Raw genomic sequence first — 24,371 nt, 5'->3', positions numbered from 1 at the left:
CAGAAAGTCCTTCCCCTCTCAACCACATATTACTGAATATTAAGGAAGGCACAGTCCGTGGACTGCTTTCTGACTCAGCCGTGGGATTAAAGCGACTCTGCAGCTGTTAAGGAAGAAAGTAAGTGATTTCTGATCTATTCTCCAGAGTTTAGCAGAATAAATTAAGGTATGTATGTAGTACACATGTGGAGCAGAACGACAAGCCAGCATAGTTTTGCTGTCATTCATGTGTATGTTATGTACACTTAGATATGGTCCTTCAAAGCTTTATTTAAAGTGATCCTAGAATTATTTTGATCTCCTATTAGTGGAGGGTAGAAACACAGAAACGAATGTTGTGGATACTGCCTATTGAGTTGCTGTCTGTATTGATTTTTTTGCTGGATTGTTTTCTTTGTTACAAGAGAAGAATCTTTCGAGGTGAGTTGGAGAGGGTTGCATATGAAAAAATGACTGAGGTAATTAAATAAAAAGTCTCACATCTCTTAATGTGCCAAAAATGGCCAAAAAAAAAAAAAAAAAACCCAACCCAAAAACAAAATTAAAAAGCCCCAATCCAAGAGCAAAAATTAGAATTTTTGCAAAATTGGGGACTGCATGATATAAGGCAATTGGAGATTAGGCCATTTCTGAATACTTCTGTTTGAAAAATCACATAATTATAATAGATAAGAAGACTAACAATTTATCTACATATTTACCCATTTTTCCAGCTGATTACCATCATGTTAAAGGCAAATGAAAATTGTGCAATATAACATACGACAAATATTTATTAAACTATCTACTCTTATCAGTTGTACAGAATCCTGTGCCAGGCCTAGATTATGTATCTAATTTATTTCATAATAATCTTGTATTAAAAGACAAACATATAAAACTCTAATATTGTCCAAAATGAATTTTCAAGCCCCAGGATGATCTAAAGTTATAAAATTAGGTAGCACTGGACATAAGTTTACAAACAAATATAGTATGGCCCCTTCAATATGACACATTCTATTTAAGTCATGGATTATTATCTTAAAAACAAGCCAAGCAACTTATGGGGAGAAGGAAATATTTTTTAAAAATTCTTAGTGACCTTATAGCATATAATTAAAAAACTGTTGCTTTTCAAAAAATTTAAACATTCAGGGTAGGAATTTATCTTTCAAATATGAGCAGGCAATGGAATAGAGCATGACTATTACAATATTTTTCATAGACACATACTAGAAGGATCATCTTAGCAAGACCTGATAGCTTTCTCTTTCCACATTTATTTCTCTCTCTCACAGCTGGTACATTACAGATGTGGATAGAGAAGTAGTCTCCTTTTGCACAAAGGAGCATGCATGTATATAGTTTTGTTGTCATTCACATGTAAGTTATACACATGTTTATAATTATGACACATAAACACATATGTTCAGGATCCCAGTCCTGCTTGGGAGAATAAGTATAAAATGCTATTGTATCTGTATGTACATCCCTTCTATGAAAGACTGGACCTAGAATACACTGTACACAGAATATACAGTGCTCATAGAGATAAATGTTTCTTTTGCAAAGTGGCTGATATAAAGGCAAAAGAGAAGTGATTTGAAATTATAAAATACTTCATTATGGATAACACAAGTTTCAAATCAACCCCAATGGGAAATCAGAAATAATTCCCAGAGTATACTCAGGATGAAAAATCAGTTTAGAATATGTGTTAATAGCAAAGACAATGTTGTCAAATACAAGACTTTTGGCTTCTTAATGGATTCTTGCTGAGAAGTTACTTACTTATTAACCTGTTCTAACTTGACAGTTTAGAAAACTTGGTCAATGAAAAATAGAATCTAAATTTTATGAATTACATCTTTTATCGATGATTTACTATGTGTTCAATATATAGTATATAGATATTTTCCTCGGTTTTGATTTGTAGCTTGCTTAACATCCTGGATCTATGTTGTTCTATTTATTGTAGTTTCAAATTTCCCTTTCCATAGCCTAACGTAAGCATTCCTAATGGCTAACGAGGCTCAGCCTTGCCCGTGCGACATTGGGCATAAGATCGAATATGGAGGCCTGGGATGTGAGGTGCAAATTGAGCACATCAAAGCTTATGTTAGCCAACCACCATCCAACACAGACAAAGCTGTGATTGTTGTTCAAGATATTTTTGGCTGGCAGATGCCCAACACCAGATATATGGTTGATATGATTGCAGCCAATGGATACACGTAAGTAGGAAATACAAAATGCTGTTTTTCTTGAACTTTTGTTTCCATATTTCCTAGTACAATTTTTTAAAAGGTTAAAAATTTCCAAGATTTTATTCATGTTTTGGATTCAGATGATGCTTATAGGAGGATAACACTTTATTTTATTTATTTATTTTTTAAGCAGAATTGTCATCTTTATTTTATTTTATTTTTAATAACTTTTTATTGATAGAACCCATACCAGGGTAATTTTTTACAGCATTATCCCTTGCATTCACTTCTGTTCCGATTTTCCCCCTCCCTTCCTCCATCCCCTCCTCCAGATAGCAAGCAGTCCTTTACATGTTGAATAAGTTACAGTATATCCTAGATACAATATATGTGTGCAGAACCGAACAGTTTTCTTGTTGCACAGGGAGAATTGAATTCAGAAGGTATAAATAATCCGGGAGGAAAAACAAAAATGCAAGCAGTTTATATTCATTTCCCAGTGTTCTTTCTTTGGGTGTAGCTGCTTCTGTCCATCCTTGATCAATTGAAACTGAATTAGCTCTCTTTCTCAAAGAGATTCACTTCCATCAGAATACATCCTCAAACAGTATCGTTGTTGAGGTATATAATGATCTCCTGGTTCTGCTCATTTCACTCAGCATCAGTTCATGTAAGTCTCGCCAGTCCCCTCTGTATTCATCCCACTGGTCATTTCTTACAGAGCAATAATATTCCATAACATTCATATACCACAATTTACTCAACCATTCTCCAATTGATGGTCATCCATTCATTTTCCAGCTTCTAGCCACTACAAACAGGGCTGCCACAAACATTTTGGCACATACAGGTCCCCTTCCCTTCTTTAGTATCTCTTTGGGGTATAAGCCCAGTAGAAACACTACTGGATCAAAGGGTATGCACAGTTTGATAACTTTTTGAGCATAGTTCCAAATTGCTCTCCAGAATGGCTGGATGCGTTCACAATTCCACCAACAATGTATCAGTGGAGGATTACACTTTAAAACAAATCCCTTTCCTCCAAATATATTCCAGACTGTCACTGATCCCTAACTCTCAGTCCATGAGGTTTTAGGCATAAGAGAAACCCTGGAGGCCTGTCCTTTGTCCCATAACTTTGGCAGCTGGAACAACTCAAGTCAACTTGAAGGCCCAAATAATGAACATAGGAGTCTGCTTTGATTCAGCATTCCTTGAGCCAACTCCCTATTCCGAAGTAGCTTTGATATATGACTCCTGAACCATCCCAGTTTTTTAGCTGAAAGAAATGCCTTGATTTCCTACATAGTCATTCATTCTTCAACTTTTTGTCATATGCTTTGCCCCCACAATTTTACTGAAACTCCTCTCCACCAAGAATTACCTTTTAATCATTGTTTCCAATGACTTTTTCTCAGTCTTCATTCTTCTTGACTATTCTATTGGAGATGACATTGAAAATCTGACTCCCTCCCCCCTTCCCATATTTCTGGATCCTTTCTTATCTTCTATTACTTTTGTCTATTTTTGTTTCTTCCTACTTGTCTTTGCTGGGTCATTTTCTTCTCTGTATGTGGATGCCCTTCAATAATTGTTACTGAATCCTCTTCTCTGTTCTGTGTCTATATTCCTTTCTTTGGTTTTCTCATGTACTCCCATGACTTATACAAACAACCTGTTTTAAAACAGATGACTCCCATTACTGTATACTTAGTTCCAAATTTCCATTGAGCTCTTATCCTATATGTCTAACTACCTACTAGACAGCACTACTTGCATGTTCCACCAACAACTCAAATTTAATGTGATCCCAAATGAATTAATAATCTTTTCTTCAAACTTGTACCTCCATGCTTTTGAAAAAAACATGGAAAGACTTACACAAATTGTTGCAAAGCAAAATGAGCAAAACCAGGATGATCTACCATGAATAATTTAGCTCTTCTCACCAAAACAATAATCCAAGTCAATTCTGTAGGATTTGTAATGAGAGGTACTGTCCATCTAAAAAGAAAGGATTGATAGCATCTAAAAGCAAATTAAAAATATTTTCTTTATTTTTCTTAGATTTTTTTTGTCTGTATTTTATTTCACAGGATGAGTTACATGGAAATGTGTTTTGTATGACTGAACATGTATAACCTATGTCAAATTTCTGGCCTCAATTTGGAGGGAAGAGAGGAAGAGAGAGAATTTAAAATACATAATTTTGGGATAAAAATAATATTAAAAAACTTACAAGTAATTGAGAAAAAAAACAACTCGTACCTCCTCCTATTTTCCTATTTCTTTTGATAGTACCATGATCTTATCAGTCATCCATATACCAAAAACATTTCTGACATTTCCTTTTCTTTCATCTCATAAAATCTATTAGTTGCCAAATTATTACTTCTGCTTCTACATTGGTCACATTGTCTCCTCTGTAATCATATTATTGCCCTCATCTTCTCTTACAATATCTGAGATATAGTGCCTACTATATATGGGACTGAATAAATAAAGATTTAAAAAATGGGATCTTAAAGATAATTTTGTCCCTTTCCAAATTTTCTTTGGGAAATTAGATTCTTTTTCTGATATTGTCAGACCTTTGTATTATATTTATATATGCTTCGAAGTAAAATATAAACTCTTTGAGGAAAATCATTGTCTCATTTTTAAAATGTTAAGTTTAATTTTTTTGAATGAAGACCTGACTTTTCCCTTTTCTGCAATATACCGCTGAGAAAGCAAGAAATACCAAATTCCAATTATAAATATGTATGGGACATATTGGACATGTCCAAAAAAATACTGTAGTCTCTACTGTGAATCCATCATCTCTCAGGAAGTAGATAGAATGTTTCATTATGAATCCTTTGGAATTGTGATTGATCATTACATTGATCAGAATTCCCAAGTTTTTCAAAATTGTCTATATAATATTGTTATTGTATACGGTTTTTTTTTTTTTTTTTGAGATTTTCAACTCCAAATTCCCTCCTCTCTTCCCATCCCTCTCCTTGAGAAACCAACTATTTTAGTATAAATTATACAAGTGTAGTTGTGTAAAACATATTTTCACCTAATATTATTCTTATATGTGCATATGTTGTATTACCCTTTCACACTCACCCTGTAGTCCAGGAGATTATATGTTCCTATAGATCAGGAACTATGCCATTTTTATTTTTGTATTTCTAATGCCTAACACATAGTTTGAATTGAGTTTATTTGTTGAGTGAATCTAGTCCTTCTCTCTCTTCCTTCCTTCCTTCCTTTTTTCCTTCTTCCTCTTTCTCCCTTCTTCCCTCCCCCTCCTCCTCCCTTTCCCTCTCTCTCTTTCTTTTTTGTTTTTCTGTGTTCTCCTTTGCAACATGTTTAATATAAATTTTTTTTTGCATGACTGCAAACGTGTAATCCAGATCAAAGTACATGCCTTCTTAAAGATAAAAATTTGAAACTAAAAAATTATTTTTTAAAAATGTAAAAATTGTTTTTCTGTGTAATTAAGAAAAAATAAAATGAAAACATTCTTTGAAAAAACAAAACAAAACACCAGTCTATTTGGTTGCTGGTCAGGATGGTTATCTTTCTACTTATGAATCATGCTATTGTTTAGGGAAATTTCTGAATCAGTAGGAGATCAAATTAGATCAGGGCTAAAAAAAATGCATAAAATAAAACACATGTAAAGAAAACCATTTACACTGAAATACAGTTACCAGTTTTTTTTTTTTTTTTTTTAGGTGCACAGATCCTATGTTAAGAATTGAAGTACAGTTATAAACAATTTTTTTATGTTCACAGATATGATTAAGAATCTTTATGGTTTTTCTTGGTTCTAAAATATGGTTCTTTTCTATATCATTCTGTTATAGGCTTTAAATTAAAAAATTATATCATCAGAAAAATACATATATATTAATTTGGCACTGTGTTGGAGTATAATTGCTTCTTGCCATTTAAAATGAAAGGAAAAAAAAAGATCCTTGAATTAAAAGTTTATTTTCTTGTGCTTTGACATTGAAAAGTAAAGAAAAAGTAATTGGTTTGAACTGAATTGGCCTTTTAATAATCAATCTTGATAAATATCTACTTGGCAAGAAAATGCCCACAGTGAATAAACATTAGATAAGGAAAAGGCACATGAGGTAATTTCTTTTTTTATTGTTGTTCATATATAAAATTTTTTATTTTCAAAACATATGTATAGATAGTTTTCAACATTCACCCTTGCAAAAAATCTTGTTTCAATTTTTTTCTCCCTTCTTTCCTTCCACCCCTCCCCTGGACTTCAAGTAATCCAATATATGTTTAACATGTACAATTCTTCTATACATATTTCCACAATTATCATGCTGCACAAGAAAAATCAGATCAAAAAGAAAAAAAATGAGAAAGAAAACAAAAAGCAAACAAACAACAACAAAAAGTGAAAATTCACTTCTTGTGATTCACACTCAGCCCCCACAGTCCTCCTGCATCTGGATGCAGATGGACACATGAGATATTTTCAATGAAGAAAATGTCATGGTCTTACAATTCATATGACATATCTGTCCCAGAGAATTCCTTTAGGTAAATAAGCTTGTGGAACCAGTGCAGAAGGCCAGGAGATACCCAGTAGACAGTTCTCAAAGGAGCTAGCTAAAGCCTCCCCATTTTTTCCCCTCTTATATGACTTTGTGATTTCTTTAGTAGAAAGAACTCTATTGGCACCACCAATGCCCTTCTCTGCAACTTATTGTCTTAGAGAATTGCCTGGACCACTGGGATTTGTCTGGACAAAATCAGCATGTGTCCAAGGAAGAACTTACATGGAGGTCTTCTGGGCTCTAAGGCTAGTTCTCCATCCTCTAAGACACACTACCTCATATACTACTTATTAGTATTTTCTATAGTATTTAAATTATTTTTGAATCATATTTTCTGTTACAAGTTTTGAATTAGTTATTGCAGAATCAAGGATTTTCTAATCTGGCAGTAGGATGTTATTTTATTGGGAAAAGAATTTTATCCTCATACCCACTTAGTTGTTTTTTTTTTTTCTTTATACCAAAAACTCTGCCTGTGAAAGGGGGCTGGGGCAGAGTAGGGTGCACTGGTCAACTTCTTGAATTGTATAGATTACCAACTAACTAAGAATTATGTGTCTGGTGAATAATAGGCTGGAATACTGAAGATGAATTAACTTTTCTATTTCGTAGAGCAATCTGCCCAGACTTCTTTGTAGGAAAAGAACCTTGGCACCCATCTGATGACTGGTCTACCTTCCAAGAATGGATGAAAACAAGAAATCCTAGAAATACTGATAAGTATGTGATCCTTTTATTCCGTAATCAGTGGTTCTCAAACTTTTGTTTTCAGTATCTTTATCCTATTAAAAATTATTGAGGATCTCTCCAAAGCGTTTTTGTTTATCTGGGTTATATTTATAGACATTTACCATATTGGAAATAAAAACTATTTTTGAATTTGTAGACCCTCTAAAAGGGTTTCCGAGATCCCCAGGATTCTCTAGACCATACTTTGAGAACCATTGCCCTAAGTAGTATGGTTTTAGCAGTTGGGCCTTTTCATTTTTTGCATCTCCAGCACCTTTCACACAATATACTTAGTCTTTGAGTTGAATTGAATGGACATGTTGAAGAACCCAATCCATGCCATATGCGACACAGTCATGGAGCAGGAAAGGAGAAGTGGTGATTCTCCCAAGGCTGAGATGCTGTCCATAAGTCCTGGGACTATTTAATAGCACAAGGATTCGTGTTAGAGTGGCTGTGAGTATCTGGAAAATTGCCTGGATACGTGAGAGATCATAGCCAGGGATTTAATACTTTCTGCTGAGTCCAGCCTAAATTCTGACATGTTCTGACGTGACCAAAGAAGCACAGAGAGATTTGACTGGAGAAGCCTGGGAAGAGTAAGAAAAAGCCTTGAGTCCTGGGAAAGCTTGATTGAGTTAAAGAATGATGAATGATGGATTATGGAGAGAATGACTTATTGATTTAGTGAATGCACATAAGAAAGGGAGGGAATTACAGTGAGCGTCAGTGTTGAGCTCCAACTCCTTATTGAGCCTTGGTCTGGGAGAGGCCACCTGTGGGGGCAGGTGGTGATTTGTTTCCTTGTACCACTCTCCTCCATCTGCTAAGGGTACAATGGCAAAGATGTATAAACCAGATTTTGTCTATTACAACTCATCTGGATTATGAGCCCCTCCTAATTCTATTTCAATATGGGATTGATTTGAGGGAAGAGGGAAGATACAAATATAAGGAACAGATGGATGTTCCAAGACATATCATAGTATAAAGCTCTCTTTGGATTCTTGAGGGTTAAATCAGCAACAGTGCTATTTCTGACAAAGAATATTATGCCAAAAATGATTCTAGCTTAGATTTAGCCACAGACGATATGCTATCCATCAGAGAAGACCAGTCTAAGTAAATTTGGAGAGTCTCAATAGCAGGCCTCAAGCCAATAGCATTATTAGTTAGTTAGTTATTCATTTATTCATTCACTCATCCACTCATTTATTTATTTACTTATTCATTCATTCACTTATTTATTCGTTTATTTATTTAGCCAGTCATGAAATTGTTTGGTATCAGCATTAATGGAGTACTTGGACTGATGAAATCACAGCTTCTGACAGTTTGATGTAAAAAGGGAAAAAAAACAGATTGTTAGCACAGTTTATTAAATAGGAGAAAGGACTCTCACAACTCTTATTGTTCCTGCTACTGCCACAGATCTCCATGTTGAATCTTTCAGTTTCTTTTCACACAAGAGAGGGAAGGGGGGAAAGGCATTGTATCAACTGTCTCTTACATAAGGTATTTCATTCCTTGGATTGTTTTGCCCATTTTTGTCTCACTTTGAAGGTTCTGTTACTTATTATTAGTCCCTACACATTCTTTTTTTTTTTTTTAACATTTAAAAAATATTTTATTTATTTATTTTTATTAAAACTTTTTATTTATAAAACATATACATGGGTAATTTTTCAACATTGACTTTTGCAAAGCCTTCTGTTCTAAATTATCCCCTTCTTTCCCCTACCCTCTCCCCTAGATGGCAAGTAGTCCAATACATGTTAAATATGTTAAAATATGTTATATCCAATATATGTATGCATATTTATACAGTTATTTTGCTGCATAAGAAAAATGAGATCAAGAAGGAAAAAATTGGGAAAAAAAACAAAATGCAAGCAAACATCAACAGAAAGAGTGAAAATGCTATGTTGTGGTCCACACTCAATTTCCACAGCCCTCTTTCTGGGTATAGATGGCTCTCTTCATCATTGAACAATTGGAATTGTTTTGAATCATTGTTGAAGAGAGTCATGTCCATCAAAATTGATCATCATATAGTATTGTGGTTGAAGTATATGATGATCTCCTAGTTCTGCTCATTTCAGTTAGCATCAGTTCATGTAAGTCTCGCCAGTCCTCTCTGTATTCATCCTGCTAGTCCTTTCTTACAGAACAATAATATTCCATAACATTCATATACAACAATTTACCCAACCATTCTCCAATTGATGTGCATCCACTCAATTTCCAGTTTCTAGCCACTTCAAACAGGGCTGCCACAAACATTTTGGCACATACAGGTCCCTTTCCCTTCTTTAGTATTTTTTTGGGATATAAGCCCAGTAGTAACACTGATGGGTCAAAAGGTATGTACAGTTTGATAACTTTTTGAGCATAATTCCAAATTTCTCTCCAGAATGGTAGGATCCACTCACAGTTTCACCAACAATGCATCAGTGTCCCAGTTTTCCCACATCTCCTCCAACATTGGTCATTATCTTTTCCTGTTATCTTAGCCAATCTGAGAAGTGTGTGGTGGTATCCCCAAGTTATTTTAATTTGTATTTCTCTGATTAATAGTGATTTAGAACACCTTTTCATTGACTACAAATAGTTTCAATTTCTTCCTCTGAAAATTGTCTGTTCATATCCTTTGACCATTTATCAATTGGAGAATGGCTTGAATTCTTATAAATTTGAGTCAATTCTCTACATATTTTAGAAACGAGGCCTTTATCAGAACCTTTGAATGTAAAAATATTTTCCCAATTTATTGCTTCCTTTCTAATCTTATCTGCATTACAAATTTTGTTTGTGCAAAAACTTTAATTTAATATAATCAAAATTATCTATTTTTGTGATCAATAATGATCTCTAGTTCTTCTTTAGTCACAAATTCCTTCCTCCTCCACAGATCTGAGAGGTAAAACCATCCTATGTTCTTCTAATTTGTTTATAATATCATTCTTTAGGTCTAGATCACCCTATACATTCTTACAATGCAATATTCAATAGCTCACAGAAGTCTGATAAACTCCAAATTCATTTGGTGTTCTTAGGATAGATGAAAGACAATAGACAGTGAAGAAAGAATGCTTTGGTTTTATTTTAAAATAGGCTCTACTCACCTTCTGTCTTGAATTCACTTTTGGTTATTCAGTTAATCAGACAATAAACATTTATTAAACTTATGTGCCAGCACTGTGTTTAAGTGTTCAAGAATACAAAGAAAGGGAAAATAATTTCTGTCCTCAAGAAGCTCATAATCCAATGAGGGAAGATGGTAATACATACAAAAGAAATTGAAAATAGGGAGGTAGGAGAAGAAAGGGAGGAAAAGGAAAGGGAGGTACCTGACCTAAGATTAGAGGGTGGGAAATTATGAGGTGGAAAATAAGGAGATAGCTGCCTTACTGGAATGAATTCTCTAATATCCACCCTCCATTCTGTTCAACCAGAAGGAGGGAGGAAATTTAGGGAAGTATAGATGAAATAAATTTCTGGGGAACATGATGAAGACTAGGAGAATGGTCAGAGGGGTCATTACAGTGCTATTACAATGGAGGCAGATGTGATCTATGAACATTTCCTGCATAGGAAATGATAACTAGGCTAGGAATACCCCACTCTCTCTCACCAGTATGACTTTAGGATCTTTCTTTCTTAATATTGTATCTATCTTCCACACTGGTGGTCACCTCATTGGCTGATTGGCCATCTGGGCTTACTCCTTAACAAAATCCCTATCTTCCCTTGTCCCCATCGGTCTAGCCACCCATTCTCATCAGTGGGAAGGTTAGGATGCTTTTCAAGTGATACCTCTGCCTCAGGCTAAGAGTTATTTTAACCAGGTGTCTGTCATTCCCAATGAGCACCTATTTAAAGGTCAAGATTCTTCTCTACACTCCAACTCCACTTCTATTAGTGTGTCCTTATACACTTGGAAAATCAAACAATGATCATGGGTGCATAGAACCTACAGACCTAGGAATTTGTGTATTGATTCTGTTTGTTGCACCTGAGACTTAACTAACAGACATGGAGGAAAGAATATTGTGAAAAACCATATGGAAAGTGAAAAAAAATGTTTTTTATTATCTTCTAAAGAGAAAACAATGCTGATTTGTTTCCTTGTGAAATCAGATTATGTTCAACATAATGATTATAAGGGTTGTTTTATAGATATACCTGTGTCAAAGAAAAGGAGAACCATAATTATCAGAAGGAATGAAATTAGACATAAAAACTAGTGCTGTCAAACTGACATTTTTGAATGGCCTTTCATGTTCCTTTCATAGTCTGCACAGAAATTTCCATCTACCTCCTTTAATTAAACCTTCTTTTCTTTAAAACCATGAGTGTTCTTGGTTTTAACTTAAATTTTTTCCCCTTTGCTTAATTGCTAGTAATTATGTCTGTCAGGAAGTTGTGGTGTATATATGTTAAAACAGTATTAAAACAGTAATTAGATATATTTAAATATTTTATATTTTTAAAAAGAAAAACAGCATAGTTTTCTTCTATTTTTTTCCCCTTGAAAAAATAGAGTATTTCAAATACATTACTTTGTTATAATCAGGGTATTCTATACCTTTTTACAACCATTGTTTACATTTCCTACAAATTTTCTCATGTGTGATTCTTGCCCATGTTTTCCATAAAAATTTCCATGGAAGATTCATCCAATGAGCTGGAAGCCTTCCTCTTGTTCTTTTATTATCTTGAGTATTATTAGACTGCTTTGTTAATTCAATTGTTGTTTCTCTTGTCCCACTCATCTCTCTCCTAGCTATATTTGTCTTTGATTATGTCTTTTATGCAATATCTCACATAGAAGACATTATTTCTGAATATTTTTATTGCCTTTGGGTTACTTGCAATTTAAACTCTTCTATGATTGTATGTTCCTTGTTTGAAAATCCTGTAGTATCACTTAGGGAATATTGACGTTAAACAGATAGGATTTCATAGTGTAGAGCAATTAATTCCTGAGAAATTTCCCAAATGTAATTGAGCTTGATTGCCTTGCTTTACTCCTATCTGATCCCAGATTACTAACTAACAGCAATGCTTAACCAACACATCTTTTTTTCTTTTGTGAATTAATTTTACTGTATAACATATTTTACTGTTATATATATATATATAAAATATATAATAGCATAATTATAATCTAGTTTACTGTATAACATATATTTTACTGTAATATATATAAAATATATAATAGCATAATTATAATCTAGTCCATTTTTCCATACATCTGTTTTTCCAGTATGGAGAGATCCATCTCTCTTAAGTTACTGTAGATTTCCAAGTATGGAACCAGTTTGGCTATATTCTCCTCCATATCGGGATATCCTGATAGAGAAATCTAGACAGCCACAGTCATCTGTCTAGTCCAGTTTGATTAGGGAAAAAAACAGGGAAATCTGTGGACACTGAGGGTTGGGGTTAGATGAGTAGAACACTTGTATAGCACTCCAGACCCCAGGAAGAGCCTGACATGAGTGCAAAGGGAGACCTGTATCAGGACACTCCAGATGCATACTGGATCACTGCACTGGGTACACGTGCCAACTACCATGTTTTGTCACCCAGACCCGTCAGAAGTGGTTTTACTAAGCTAGAAGTTCCTGGGTGGAGTATAGAGGAAGGAGAAAGAAGAAGGGGAAACTAGATGGAGGGTAGATTAAAGAAAGAATTAATCCTAAGGATTTACAAAAAATATTTATAGCTGTTTGAGGTGGCAAAGAATGAGATCCTGAGGGGATCCCATAAATTAGGGAATGGGTAAAAAAATGTAAATGGGAAAAAATTCTATTGTGCTGATCTCTTTATCTTTTAATCTAACAATCAATCATGATTCTGGAGAACTAATGATGAAACATCCTAATCACTCTTGATAGAGAGGTGAAGGAATCGAGTGGTCAATGAGAAAATTTTAGAATGGGTTTTATTTTTCTTGTGTTCACAATTAGGGCATAGGAAAGTAGAAAACAAAGATTGAGAAGGTAGATTTTGGCTGATAAAAAATGATATGTTTTAAAAGAAAATAGAGGAGGCATTCTGTACAGTTATGGGGCTTGATAGATATAATTAATGTGACATCATTTGTTAAATAGGTACATTTGTAGGACTTCACCTTGCTTAAGTGGTTATTTTCTAAAAGGCACTGTATTGGTAAATCTCCATTTTCAGTTTTCTTAAGCAAGCTTGTTTCACATTAGATCTTATAATCTCTAAGGTTCCAATTGTAAAATTATTTGATTTTGTAATTCCACTTTTACACAACTTGATTTTTTGATTTTTGATCCTTTATTTTTGATTTTTAAGATCCTTTATCATTTGGAGACGATCTCTTATTCATTTTTGTCATACTATTTACATTAAGATCACTGTCTATTTAAAACATTATGTAAAGCACAAGGAAGATGAACTAGAGATAGAATATCCTGCCTTTAAATGCATACCCCTTGACCCAGCAGTGTTACTACTGGGCTTATCTCCCAAAGAGATCTTAAAGGAGGGAAAGAGACTTGCATGTGCAAAAATGTTTGTAGCAGCCCTTTGTGTAGTGGCCAGAAACTGGAGATTGTATGGATACCCATCAATTGGAGGATGGCTGAATAAATTGTGGTATATGAATATTATGGAATATTATTATTGTTCTGTAAGAAATGACCAGCAGGATGAATACAGAGAGGCTTGGAGAGATATGAAGTGATGCTAAGTGAAATGAGCAGAACCAGATCATTATACACTTCAACAATACTATATGAGGATCAATTTTTTTAATAGCTTTATTTTTATATATTTTTAAATTTTATAATAACTTTTTATTGACAGAACCCATGCCATGGTAATTTTTTACAACATTATCCCTTGGACTCACTTCTGTTCTGATTTTCCCTCTCCCTCCCTCCCCAAGATGGCAAGCAGTCCTTTACATGTTAAATAGGTTATAGTATATCCTAGATACAATATATGTTTGCAGAACCGAACAGTTCTCTTGTTGCACAGGAAGAGTTGGATTCAGAAGGTATAAATAACCCGGGAAGAAAAACAGAAATACAAGCAGTTTATATTCATTTCCCAGTGTTCTTTCTTTGGGTGTAGCTGATTCTGTCCATCATCGATCAATTGAAACTGAGTTAGGTCTCTTTGTCAAAGAAATCCATTTCCATCAGAATACATCTTCATATAGTATTGTTGTTGAAGTATATAATGATCTTCTGGTTCTGCTCATTTTATTTAGCATCAGTTCACATAAGTCTCTCTAAGCCTCTCTGAATTCAGAGGATCAGTTCTGATGGAAGTGGCCCTCTTCAACAATGAGAGGATCCAAATCTGTTTCAATTGATCAGTAATGAACAAAACCAGCTATATCCAGTGAAAGAACACTGGGAAATGAGTGTGGTCCACAACATAACAGTTCCACTCTTTCTGTTGTTTGCTTGCATTTTTATTTTTCTTTCCAGGTTATTTTTACCTTCTTTCTAAATCTGATTTTTTTGTGTGTGTGCAGCAAGATAACTGTATAAATATGTATACATATACTGTATTTAACATATACTTTAACATGTATGGAACTATCTGCCATCTAGGGGAAGGGGTGGAGGGAAGAAGGGGAAAAGTTGGAACAGAAGTTTTTGCAAGGGTCAATGTTGAAAAATTACCCATGCATAGGTTTTGTCAATAAAAAGCCATTTAAAAAAAGAATATTTTACTCAAAAAGAACTGGAAAGTAGATGGGGTAAACATTAAATGAAAACAAAAAATGAAACATTTTACCTTAATAGACTAATCTTAATGATTAGTTGTTGACAGATTATTTTGAAATATATTCTCTTTGTGCAGTTAGATCAGCTATTAAGAATAATGATCAAATAAACACTAAATTAGAATAAAAATGAGAGACTACCATTTTTGGATACATGATCTTCATAGCAATCTGTTTAAACAAGCTACTGATTCTAGAAAAATCAGGAAATAGATAAAGGTTGAAGACATCAACTCTGACAGTGGAAAAATCAGTTATTACATCATAGTTGAGTGTAGAAACCATTTGTATGTTGATGTTTGGTTGAACATTGGGATATGTAAGGGAGAGCAATGTTGTTAAACAGAGCCTGAGGTACTGTGTTGCTAATAAACAAGGAAAGTGAATGGATGGGGCTAAGCCTTTGCCAGTGACATAAGAAAACTCAAAAACAATTTTTACCTACAGAAGCCATGCAAACTCCTTTGCGTGCTCTATAAAGACAGGGAAATCCACTTCAAAATGCATGCCTTCACCTATATTTTACTTACTTTTCTAATGTCTTCCTTTAATACATTAAGAATATTATGAAAGCAATGCATGACTATGTCCATTTATATGTAAAGAACAAAACTCTCAAACTTAATGCAGTATAATTAAAATGATCTAGTTTTGTCCTTGAAAAGGAGAGAAAATGCACCTCTCTCCCTTTGTTAAAGTGGGTGGACAGAATTAGGTATTTTACCTATGTAGAATGGTCCAAATATTGTCTGATTCAGCTGAATGTCACTGCTTTTTTTCCCCCAATGTTCCAAGGAAGGGCTTAAATAAAGGTGTTATAAAAGCAAAAAAAAAAGTTTTTAATCAGTAAAAATAAAAAATTTTGAAAACTGGCAGAATGTGGGTTATGACTTAGGCTGAATACATTCAGGCTGAAGGGTCTTGTCTATAGAACTAATTGATTCATAGTTCTTTGCTAGTTAATAGAACTCAGAAAATGAAAATTTTCTGTTTCATGATTTGTTCTAATTTCTCCCTTTTCACATATCTTGTAGTATGACTTAATTTTGGCATTGCTAATCCAACATTAGGATTTAAATAGGAAAATCTGGTTCAATACAAAAATGCCTTTTAACATGGTCAAATACAAATTGTCACAGATACAATACACTGCTATTGGTAGAATAGCTGTTTTCTTTGTAGGTATTTGTGAAGCCAATCCTGATTTTTTAATACCTCTTACTGATTTGTTACAGAGAGGCCAATGTTGTTCTTAATTATCTGAAAGAAAAGTGTCATGCCCAGAAAATTGGTATTGTTGGATTCTGTTGGGGTGGAATTGTTGTACATGACTTAATGATGAAATATCGAGAATTAAAAGCGGGTGTCTCAGTCTATGGTAAGCCTTTTATATACGATTTCATATGTGCCTGGGGCAAGCTTGAAAAAGAAACCTTTCCCCAGTTTGCTAAATCTTAAAACATAATACTAAATCTAGTGCAAATATGTAATCATAAAATTTTAGTTTTTAAGAGATGGAACCTTAATAACAAAATGGAAAATGCATTCTTGCTAGCATAGCTTTTCAGGGAAACCTTTTGATATAAATGTATCTTGAATGTATGAACAGGGTATTTAATACTTTTGAGGGTAGAAAGTCTTAGTTGAAGCTTTTCTGCCAATTTCTTGTAAGACACTGGGCTTCCTATGACTTCATTTCTTTTGCCTTTAGATTTCTTGTCTGCAAAATTAAGAGGCTCAGATTAGATGATTTCTAAGATTTCTCCTTTTAAAAAATTATATCAAATAAATTTGTATATAACACTTCAGTTAACAATTGCTAATGCACAGAAAAGAACTAGCTCTTCCCAGAGCCTAAGTCATATATGTTACAAGTTAGGGACCAGAGCAGTGACATTATTCATTCTTAAAAGTTGCTATAAGGTATACATGCTGACTACTATAGGAAGTTTCAATTCCCTATAATATTTATTCCTAAGATATATCATGTATCCTGAAGACCTAGCTTTTACTTGTATGTAATTTGCATATGTAGCCTAGAACTTTTGGTCCATGTACTATCCAGCTTTCCTTTGAGACTGACTTGTGAGAATTTTTTTAGGTTAACAAATAAATGCTGATATTTTGCTTAACACAGTACATTTAAAATTCTTTACATTTTCTAAATTCTAAATTCTAAACATTTTCTAGGCATTATCAGAGATTCTGAAGATGTATATAGTTTGAAGAATCCTACACTCTTTATTTTTGCAGAGAATGATGCTGTAATTCCTCTTGAACAAGTAAGTAAGGTCATCTCATTCTTTCTGTGAAATTATCTGAAAGGAACTGCATGATGAATGTGTATTTGTAGGAAATGCCAGCTCTTAATAAGAAAATAAATGGTAAGAGAATGTAAGTATAAAGATCAAAAGGAACATGAACTGTTTTATAATTTTTCCAAGAGAAGACTGCAACATCCCTGTCTTAACCCATATGCAATTTCAAAATATGGGAAAATTAAGCTCACACAAAAGAATAGCTCTAGCAAAGTACTAACCTTTTAACAGCCCATTCACAAAATGCATGAAAAAAAAAATTGATTATAATCACCATCTTAATATTAAATGGCCATAAATTTTCCCTTTGCTACAGGTAAACCTAAAAGTTAACAAATCTGTTGTAGAGCACATTTTGAACAATGGATAATTTGTAAACTGGCAAATTGTTAATATAGAGAAATGTTTTGCATGACAGGTCACTCTGCTGACACAGAAGCTTAAACAACATTGCAAAGTTGATTATCAAGTTAAAATATTTCCTGGGCAAACTCATGGATTTGTGCATCGCCAGAGAGAAGATTGGAATCCTAAAGATAAACCATATATTGAAGAAGCAAGAAAGGATCTAATCAACTGGCTAAACAAGTATATTTAGCCAGTAGTAAAGACAGCTTTTTCAAATTACTTTCTTCCAAAATTGAATTCTTTACAATTGATTTTCAAAAATCTGGTGGCTATAAATACAAATTTTACCTTTCAAAATTATATGCCTCGTTTATTCATTTAATTATTATTTTCTTCATTTTTATATAATAAACATAGCAGGAAAAAATAGAAAAATGACTCTCTTTTATACAAGGATATCATTTCTTCTTTGCAGTTAACTTAAAACTGTATATTAAAAAGAAAGCAGCCTATTACATGAAAATTATCACCCAAAGGTATTTATGTAAGAGAATGTTTGATTTGTAGAACTTTTGAGTAACAATGTGAAGTGACAAACTTTTTAGGAGATCCTGAACAGGATCAACCTGCCTGTGTATAAATTTATCATGACCTTTCAACTGTTATTGCCTTGCTTATAGCATTTTTTTTTTTTTTTACGTAATTCATATTTACAAAAAGCTTTTTAAAAAACCATAGATCTCATAGCTATGCAAGGAGTTATGACAGTTTCTATAAATTTCTGGGTAACCAGATGCTGTTGAATATACTAATATTCTGTACTTTGGGCCTCATGTCAGAGAAATGAGTGAGTGCATTGCTAGAACATCACATCACTGGAAATTTAGTGGGTGGAGAAGGAAATGGCAGATGAATCCACTTTATGAAATGATCTTAGCTTGCAAACAATCCATTTACAATCTTGATGAAAATTAAGTTTATTATGATAATCATCCAGGACCATGCCTTTTGATTGTTACAAATAGACATCTGTGAAAAAAAAAAAAAAAAACTGAAACATACTCAGAACAGACTAAAATATAGTTTTAAAACAAAATTTTATGCCAATTTTGTGAATTACCTATTTTTGCATATTTAATGAATTCTGAAGATTTGGGGGGCTAATCATTTTTCAGTCTAGGACTTCAATAACCTTCATCTAGATATTTAAGTGTTCAATGTGTACACTTGCATTTACTTATATGAAAACCTTTATTCTCAAAACTCTTATCTGCCTTGTAATTTAATTTTAATAACCACACACAGGTAAGCAGAAGCATTCGTATTTCACAGATGTGTAAATTTAAGCTGTGTGTGTGCATGAGTGTGCATGTATGCATAAAATCAGCTGATGGTCGTCACAAGTGAAGGAAACAATTATGATCCTGCCCAATGCTCTTCTGCCTATACTTTTGGTTCCTGAATGCTAGAGTTTTCCTAAATATGTATACTCTTACCTCCTCCGCTTTGAGTGCTAGAGAAGTAAAGAAAGAGGAAGGGAAATAAAGGTAGAGGATTCCCAAGTCTGGAGTCAAGAGGCCTGATAGGAAAGGCTTCTTTGGATAGTAAATACAAACAAAAGTAGTTTGAAAACTATGAACTATACCATTAAGTTTTAACCAAATGAATATTGTTTTATATTTTTTCCCCAACAGTATATAATCTATGCCCATTTATCTAATTCCCTCATTAACAGTAGCCCCACTGTAGGACCATTTTTTTACTGTCTCACAATTCAATGTAAAATATATTTCACTTTCCTTTGTCTTCCATTTTTCATTTTCACAAATTTTCATTTAAATGATGTTATAAGTAATAAACTACTCTTAAAACTTGATGAGAAACAGATAAAAGATCTAATTTAAGAGAGATCTCTTTAATATAACAAATACAAAATCTCTATGTCAATCTCTCAACAAATAGTTTTTGATACAAGCTATGGTTGTTAAACAGCTAATTTATTGTCTTTAGTATATAGCAATTACAGTGTCAAAAAAGGGAAAAAATAATAAATAGCTGTGATTGCAACACATGACTCCTGTTTATTAATTGCAGTAGTAAGCTTTACTACATTTTATTCCAACTTAAGTTTTCATTCTTCAGACTCTCCCGGTTTGCGGATATCATCAATCTTCAGAATCATCCTGACCATTTGTGTTGCAAGAGAAATCTGTTGTTTTTTGCCAATCAAAGTTTCTACAACATGTTGTTGTCTCATATCTGGAAAAACAAATATTGTGGATGACACAAAACCACCTATAATTCGATATCAAAAATTTTTCCTACTATAGTAAAAAATACTAATTCTGATAAATATAAGATAAAATCAATACATTGAAAAGAATGCAGTTAATATTCCAAATGATAAAAAAAAAAAAAGAACATTCAGAGAGGCCTTCTTTTACAGTCAATCTGTAATTTAGCCCTTGTTCATACACAGTAAGTGTAGGTTAATTCTTTTACGTATACTATACATTTTTTTGAAGTCTGTTTTTTCCCCAAAGAAGGGAAACGGTAAAATCACAATCACAGTTTATCTCCTATTAAAGTCTCCAATTCATAGAATCTAATAATCAGATTTTGCCACAGTTAGAATGGAAATGACTCCAAAATATTACAAATGTGGTCTGAAAAGTAGAGTAGGATGATACAAGCATCTTATTATCACCTGGACATGATTTTTTACTGATCTGAGATTAAACTAGTTTTGTTTTCTTTTTTAAGAAAATCAAAATTTGTTCATGTTAAATGTAGCTTTTTGTAAAACCGCACATCTAGTTTTTTTCACCATTTTCCTATATTGCCAAACTTTTTGGAAAAGTTGTCTATATTAAGTACCTCTTTCTTCTTTACCACATATCCTTACCATCTTGCAATCTGCCTTATCCCCCCTAACTAAAACTGTTATCTCAAAGGTCACAAATGATTAAATTATCAAATCTAGTGGTTTAGTTTTTTCCCCCTTCCAGTCCTCATTCTCCAAGTTAATAATGTTAACAACCTTGGCTCCAGAGACATTGAACACTCTTTTTAGTTTCCAGTATTTCTTATTCTAATTCCTTAATCAAGTGTTTAAAGGTGGGTGTTCTTTAATGTTCTGTCTTGAATCCATGACCTTTTCCTCTTCCTACACTTTTTCCCTTGGCAATCTCATTAACTCCTACAATTCAAATAATATCTAAACCATTGTGTCACATCTATACTCTATGACCAGCTCTTGAGCTCTAGACTGGCATCTGCAAATATTTTATGTGACTTTCTATCTGCATAGCATTTTAAACTAATCACATCCAAAACAGAATTTGTCTTTTCCTTTAAAACTGCTCTTTTAAAAAAACTACATTATTTATGGCAAAACTACCACCCATCCATCCAATCTTCAAAGTTAATATCATGCTATTATCTGTAACTCTATTTTTCATTGCCCAGTTACCCAATCTTACTGATTGATGCTTGTTTTCTGTAATCTATTTTCCTCTTCCCTTCTATTTACCAAAATATATATTTTAATTATTTCTCCCACTTGCCCCAATCAAATCAGCCCTTTGCATCACTGTCAAGGTGGTGTGGCACAGTGAAAAAGAACACTAGATTTAGAAGCTCTCGACTTTTATCTCTTCATTTGTAAAATGAGATTAAACTTGATGATTTCTGAGGTCCCTTCCAGATCTAAATCCTAAGATTCAATATTTCTTCCACATACACATGCCTGGCCATGCTCTACTCTTTATAAATGTCAATGGCTTTTTTTTTTTTTTTTTAATACCCCACCAAGTAAACTTTAAAATCCTTTGCTTGGCATTCTAATTTGCTTAAAATAAGCAAATCACACTTTACTCTTTAAGTCTTATTTCATATTACTTCTCATTACATATTCCATGCTTTTGCTATGCTGGGCCAAGGTCTCACAATTCTAGGTTCTAGCTCAAGCCATTCCTTTGTCTGGAATGCTCTATCTAAAAGGTCAACATAAATGCCTGCTCTCTGGCCAAAGTCTTTTCTGATCTTCCCTTTACACTCAGGATTCAAGAAAGCTATCATCTATATCTATGTACTTTATGGCATACTTTTCTGTACATTCGTTATCTGTGTCTAGCGTTTAACTAGTACCCCAAAGTCCCTAAATGTGCTTTATTCTAAATTGTGCATGCTCCCTCCTCAGCCTCACCAAATACTATGCATTTATATAAATGTTAATGAATGAAAATTTTTATATGTGAACTGCCAAGTATAGTTCTATTCTAAAAATAGTACACAACTAAATAATACATAGATTATTACCTAAGAACTAGGTATGAAAAAGAACCTGTCACAATATAGTAATTATTGATAGTTTTAGAGGTATCAACTTTTATTCTGCTGATTAATTTTTCAAATAGATCAATCCCTCTACAAAATTCCAAATTAAAAGGCAGGCTTATAAAAATAAAAAATATATTCCAACTATTCAATTTAAACCAAATTAAAATATCACAAACATAATAAAATCCCTTACCATTTGTACCCTTATGCAAGCAGTCAATACCAAGGGCAGGATTCATTTCTTTCACTTGTCTGGCTCGTACATCAGTCATAGTTTGGATGGGATTCATACCACTATTTTCAGAAAGGGCCATGGGAATGACTTCTAATGCATCTGCAAAAGCTCTCATAGCATACTGCTCCAAAGAAGGACACTGAAATTCAACACATAAGATTTTATTAAATTTGACAGCAGAAAAATAAAACTGACTAAATAAAGCAACTAACATTCACTTAAGAGGAAGGGAAAAAGCCATTTAAGAATCTATCATGTGGGGGCAGCTAGATGGCACAGTGGGATAGAGTACCAGCCCTGAAGTCAGGAAGACCTGAGTTGAAATCTAGCCTCAAACACTTAATACTTCCTAGCTGTATGATCCTGGGCAAGTCACTTAACCCCAACTGCCTCAACAAAAAACAAAAAACAAAAAAAGAAAAAAAAGAATCCATTATGCCCCAGGCGTTTACAAGATGTTAATTCATATGTAGATGCTATTAGTTTCCTTTTATAGTAGAGGGAACTAAGGCAAACAGAGGTTAAGTGACTTGCCCAAGTCACAAAGTTAGTGTCTGAGATGGAATTTGAACTCAGGTCTTCCTAAATCAATTATCTATTGTGCCACCTTGCTGCCTCAATGAGACAATCTGCCACATCCTGACAGAATACAACTTCCTTGACAATAGTGGCTGTTTCATTTTTTGTTTGTCTCCAGTGCTTAGTAGGTGCTTAACAAATGCTTGTTGATTGTTTAATGTTAAATAGTTCATGGAAAACATATTAGACAAATAAAAGTTACAAAAGCAATTAGTTTCATAAGAAGAGATGTTCATGTACCCTAAATAAGTGATACAGTAATGAATGCAGGCAGAAGCTCAAGGAATTAAAAGTCACCAGAGCTCAAGTTCTAGCTCAGAATGTGGCTGATTCTTCAAAATATGACCTGGGAAGGGAAGTACATAATGTACAAATGCTAAGTGTATATTAAATACATGGATCCACTCAATTCCACTATTGGACTAAAGATTCTTACTCATTATAGATGAGTAAGAAATTAATAGCATTTTGTTTAATCAAATAACTAGCAATGAGATTTTAGTGTGTGTTTTAAAATTACCATATAATTAGTACTGGTACCTGCTCTATTTTACAAGCAGCTTCAAAGTTACACAAAGCATGGCAGTGTCAAATTTTTAAATATAAAAGTCCAACATAAAACACATTGCTAATATTTTCATTTACCTTATCAGCTTCTTCACTAACAGCTAAAGCACAAGATATTTCAGCAGCACCACCTCCATATACCACACGATTATCACGAACTAGGTTTCTGATTACACAGAGAGCATCATGAAGAGATCGTTTTGCTTCTTCAATTATCTGGAAGAAAAATATTTTAAATTAAGTTAATTTTAAGTTAAATTAAGTTAATCCCTATACGACTAAATATAGATTAAAACAAAGATGTCAAATATCTAAACCATTGTTTAAACAACAGAACCACTACTAATATTAAAAAGTACTTGTCACCAGAACTTTTTACAAAAACTGTTCACCAATTTCTATCATAAGCATGTGAATAGGTATACCCCAACACCTGGAAATAGTGTAAAATTTTTGGCCCTCCCTTTAGTATAAAATTATGCTGACATTACACAATACTATACATATATTTTATTCACATTTGATTTCTTCTGCTGACTCACGACATATTAAAACTACAATGGGGAAAGTCACAATCTGAAATAACTGTACAATTTATATAATAACTACCACCACCCCAAATTTGTTTTAAAATTACTTTTCTAGTACTAATAATTCATAAGTTTTAGCCAATTCTAATCTCAATAGTCTACATTTTCAAGATAGTAA

The 24,371-nt window shown here is 33.4% G+C and overlaps 2 protein-coding genes across 4 annotated transcripts in view; one reads left to right on the top strand and one right to left on the bottom strand.

Moving 5' to 3' along the window:
* Position 1: 1 nt before the first annotated feature.
* Positions 2 to 20,008, top strand: CMBL (carboxymethylenebutenolidase homolog). 3 transcript variants are annotated; one of them, XM_051969846.1, is made up of 6 exons: positions 2 to 118; positions 1,983 to 2,216; positions 7,382 to 7,489; positions 16,511 to 16,653; positions 17,466 to 17,557; positions 18,012 to 20,008. In XM_051969846.1, the coding sequence occupies exons 2-6, from the start codon at positions 2,002 to 2,004 to the stop codon at positions 18,189 to 18,191; spliced, it is 738 nt and encodes a 245-aa protein (XP_051825806.1). In that variant the 5' UTR covers positions 2 to 118; positions 1,983 to 2,001; the 3' UTR covers positions 18,192 to 20,008. The 3 variants fall into 3 exon arrangements, with proteins under 3 accessions (XP_051825806.1, XP_051825807.1, XP_051825808.1); XM_051969847.1 differs by having other exon boundaries at positions 1,961 to 2,216; XM_051969848.1 differs by having other exon boundaries at positions 23 to 166.
* Positions 19,918 to 24,371, bottom strand: part of CCT5 (chaperonin containing TCP1 subunit 5) — a 16,870-nt gene continuing 12,416 nt past the window's right edge. Inside the window, exons 9-11 of the mRNA XM_051969841.1 lie at positions 23,742 to 23,879; positions 22,476 to 22,656; positions 19,918 to 20,200 (exon numbers count right to left, since the gene is read on the bottom strand). Coding sequence (XP_051825801.1) covers positions 20,073 to 20,200; positions 22,476 to 22,656; positions 23,742 to 23,879 — 447 coding nt within the window. The 3' untranslated portion in view covers positions 19,918 to 20,072. The remainder of the gene's footprint in view (positions 20,201 to 22,475; positions 22,657 to 23,741; positions 23,880 to 24,371) is intronic.

Source organism: Antechinus flavipes, chromosome 1 (genome assembly GCF_016432865.1).
Source record: "Antechinus flavipes isolate AdamAnt ecotype Samford, QLD, Australia chromosome 1, AdamAnt_v2, whole genome shotgun sequence".
Lineage (NCBI taxonomy): Eukaryota > Metazoa > Chordata > Mammalia > Dasyuromorphia > Dasyuridae > Antechinus > Antechinus flavipes.
Note: the sequence above shows the minus strand (reverse complement) of the source record. Positions and strands in the feature narration are given on the sequence as shown.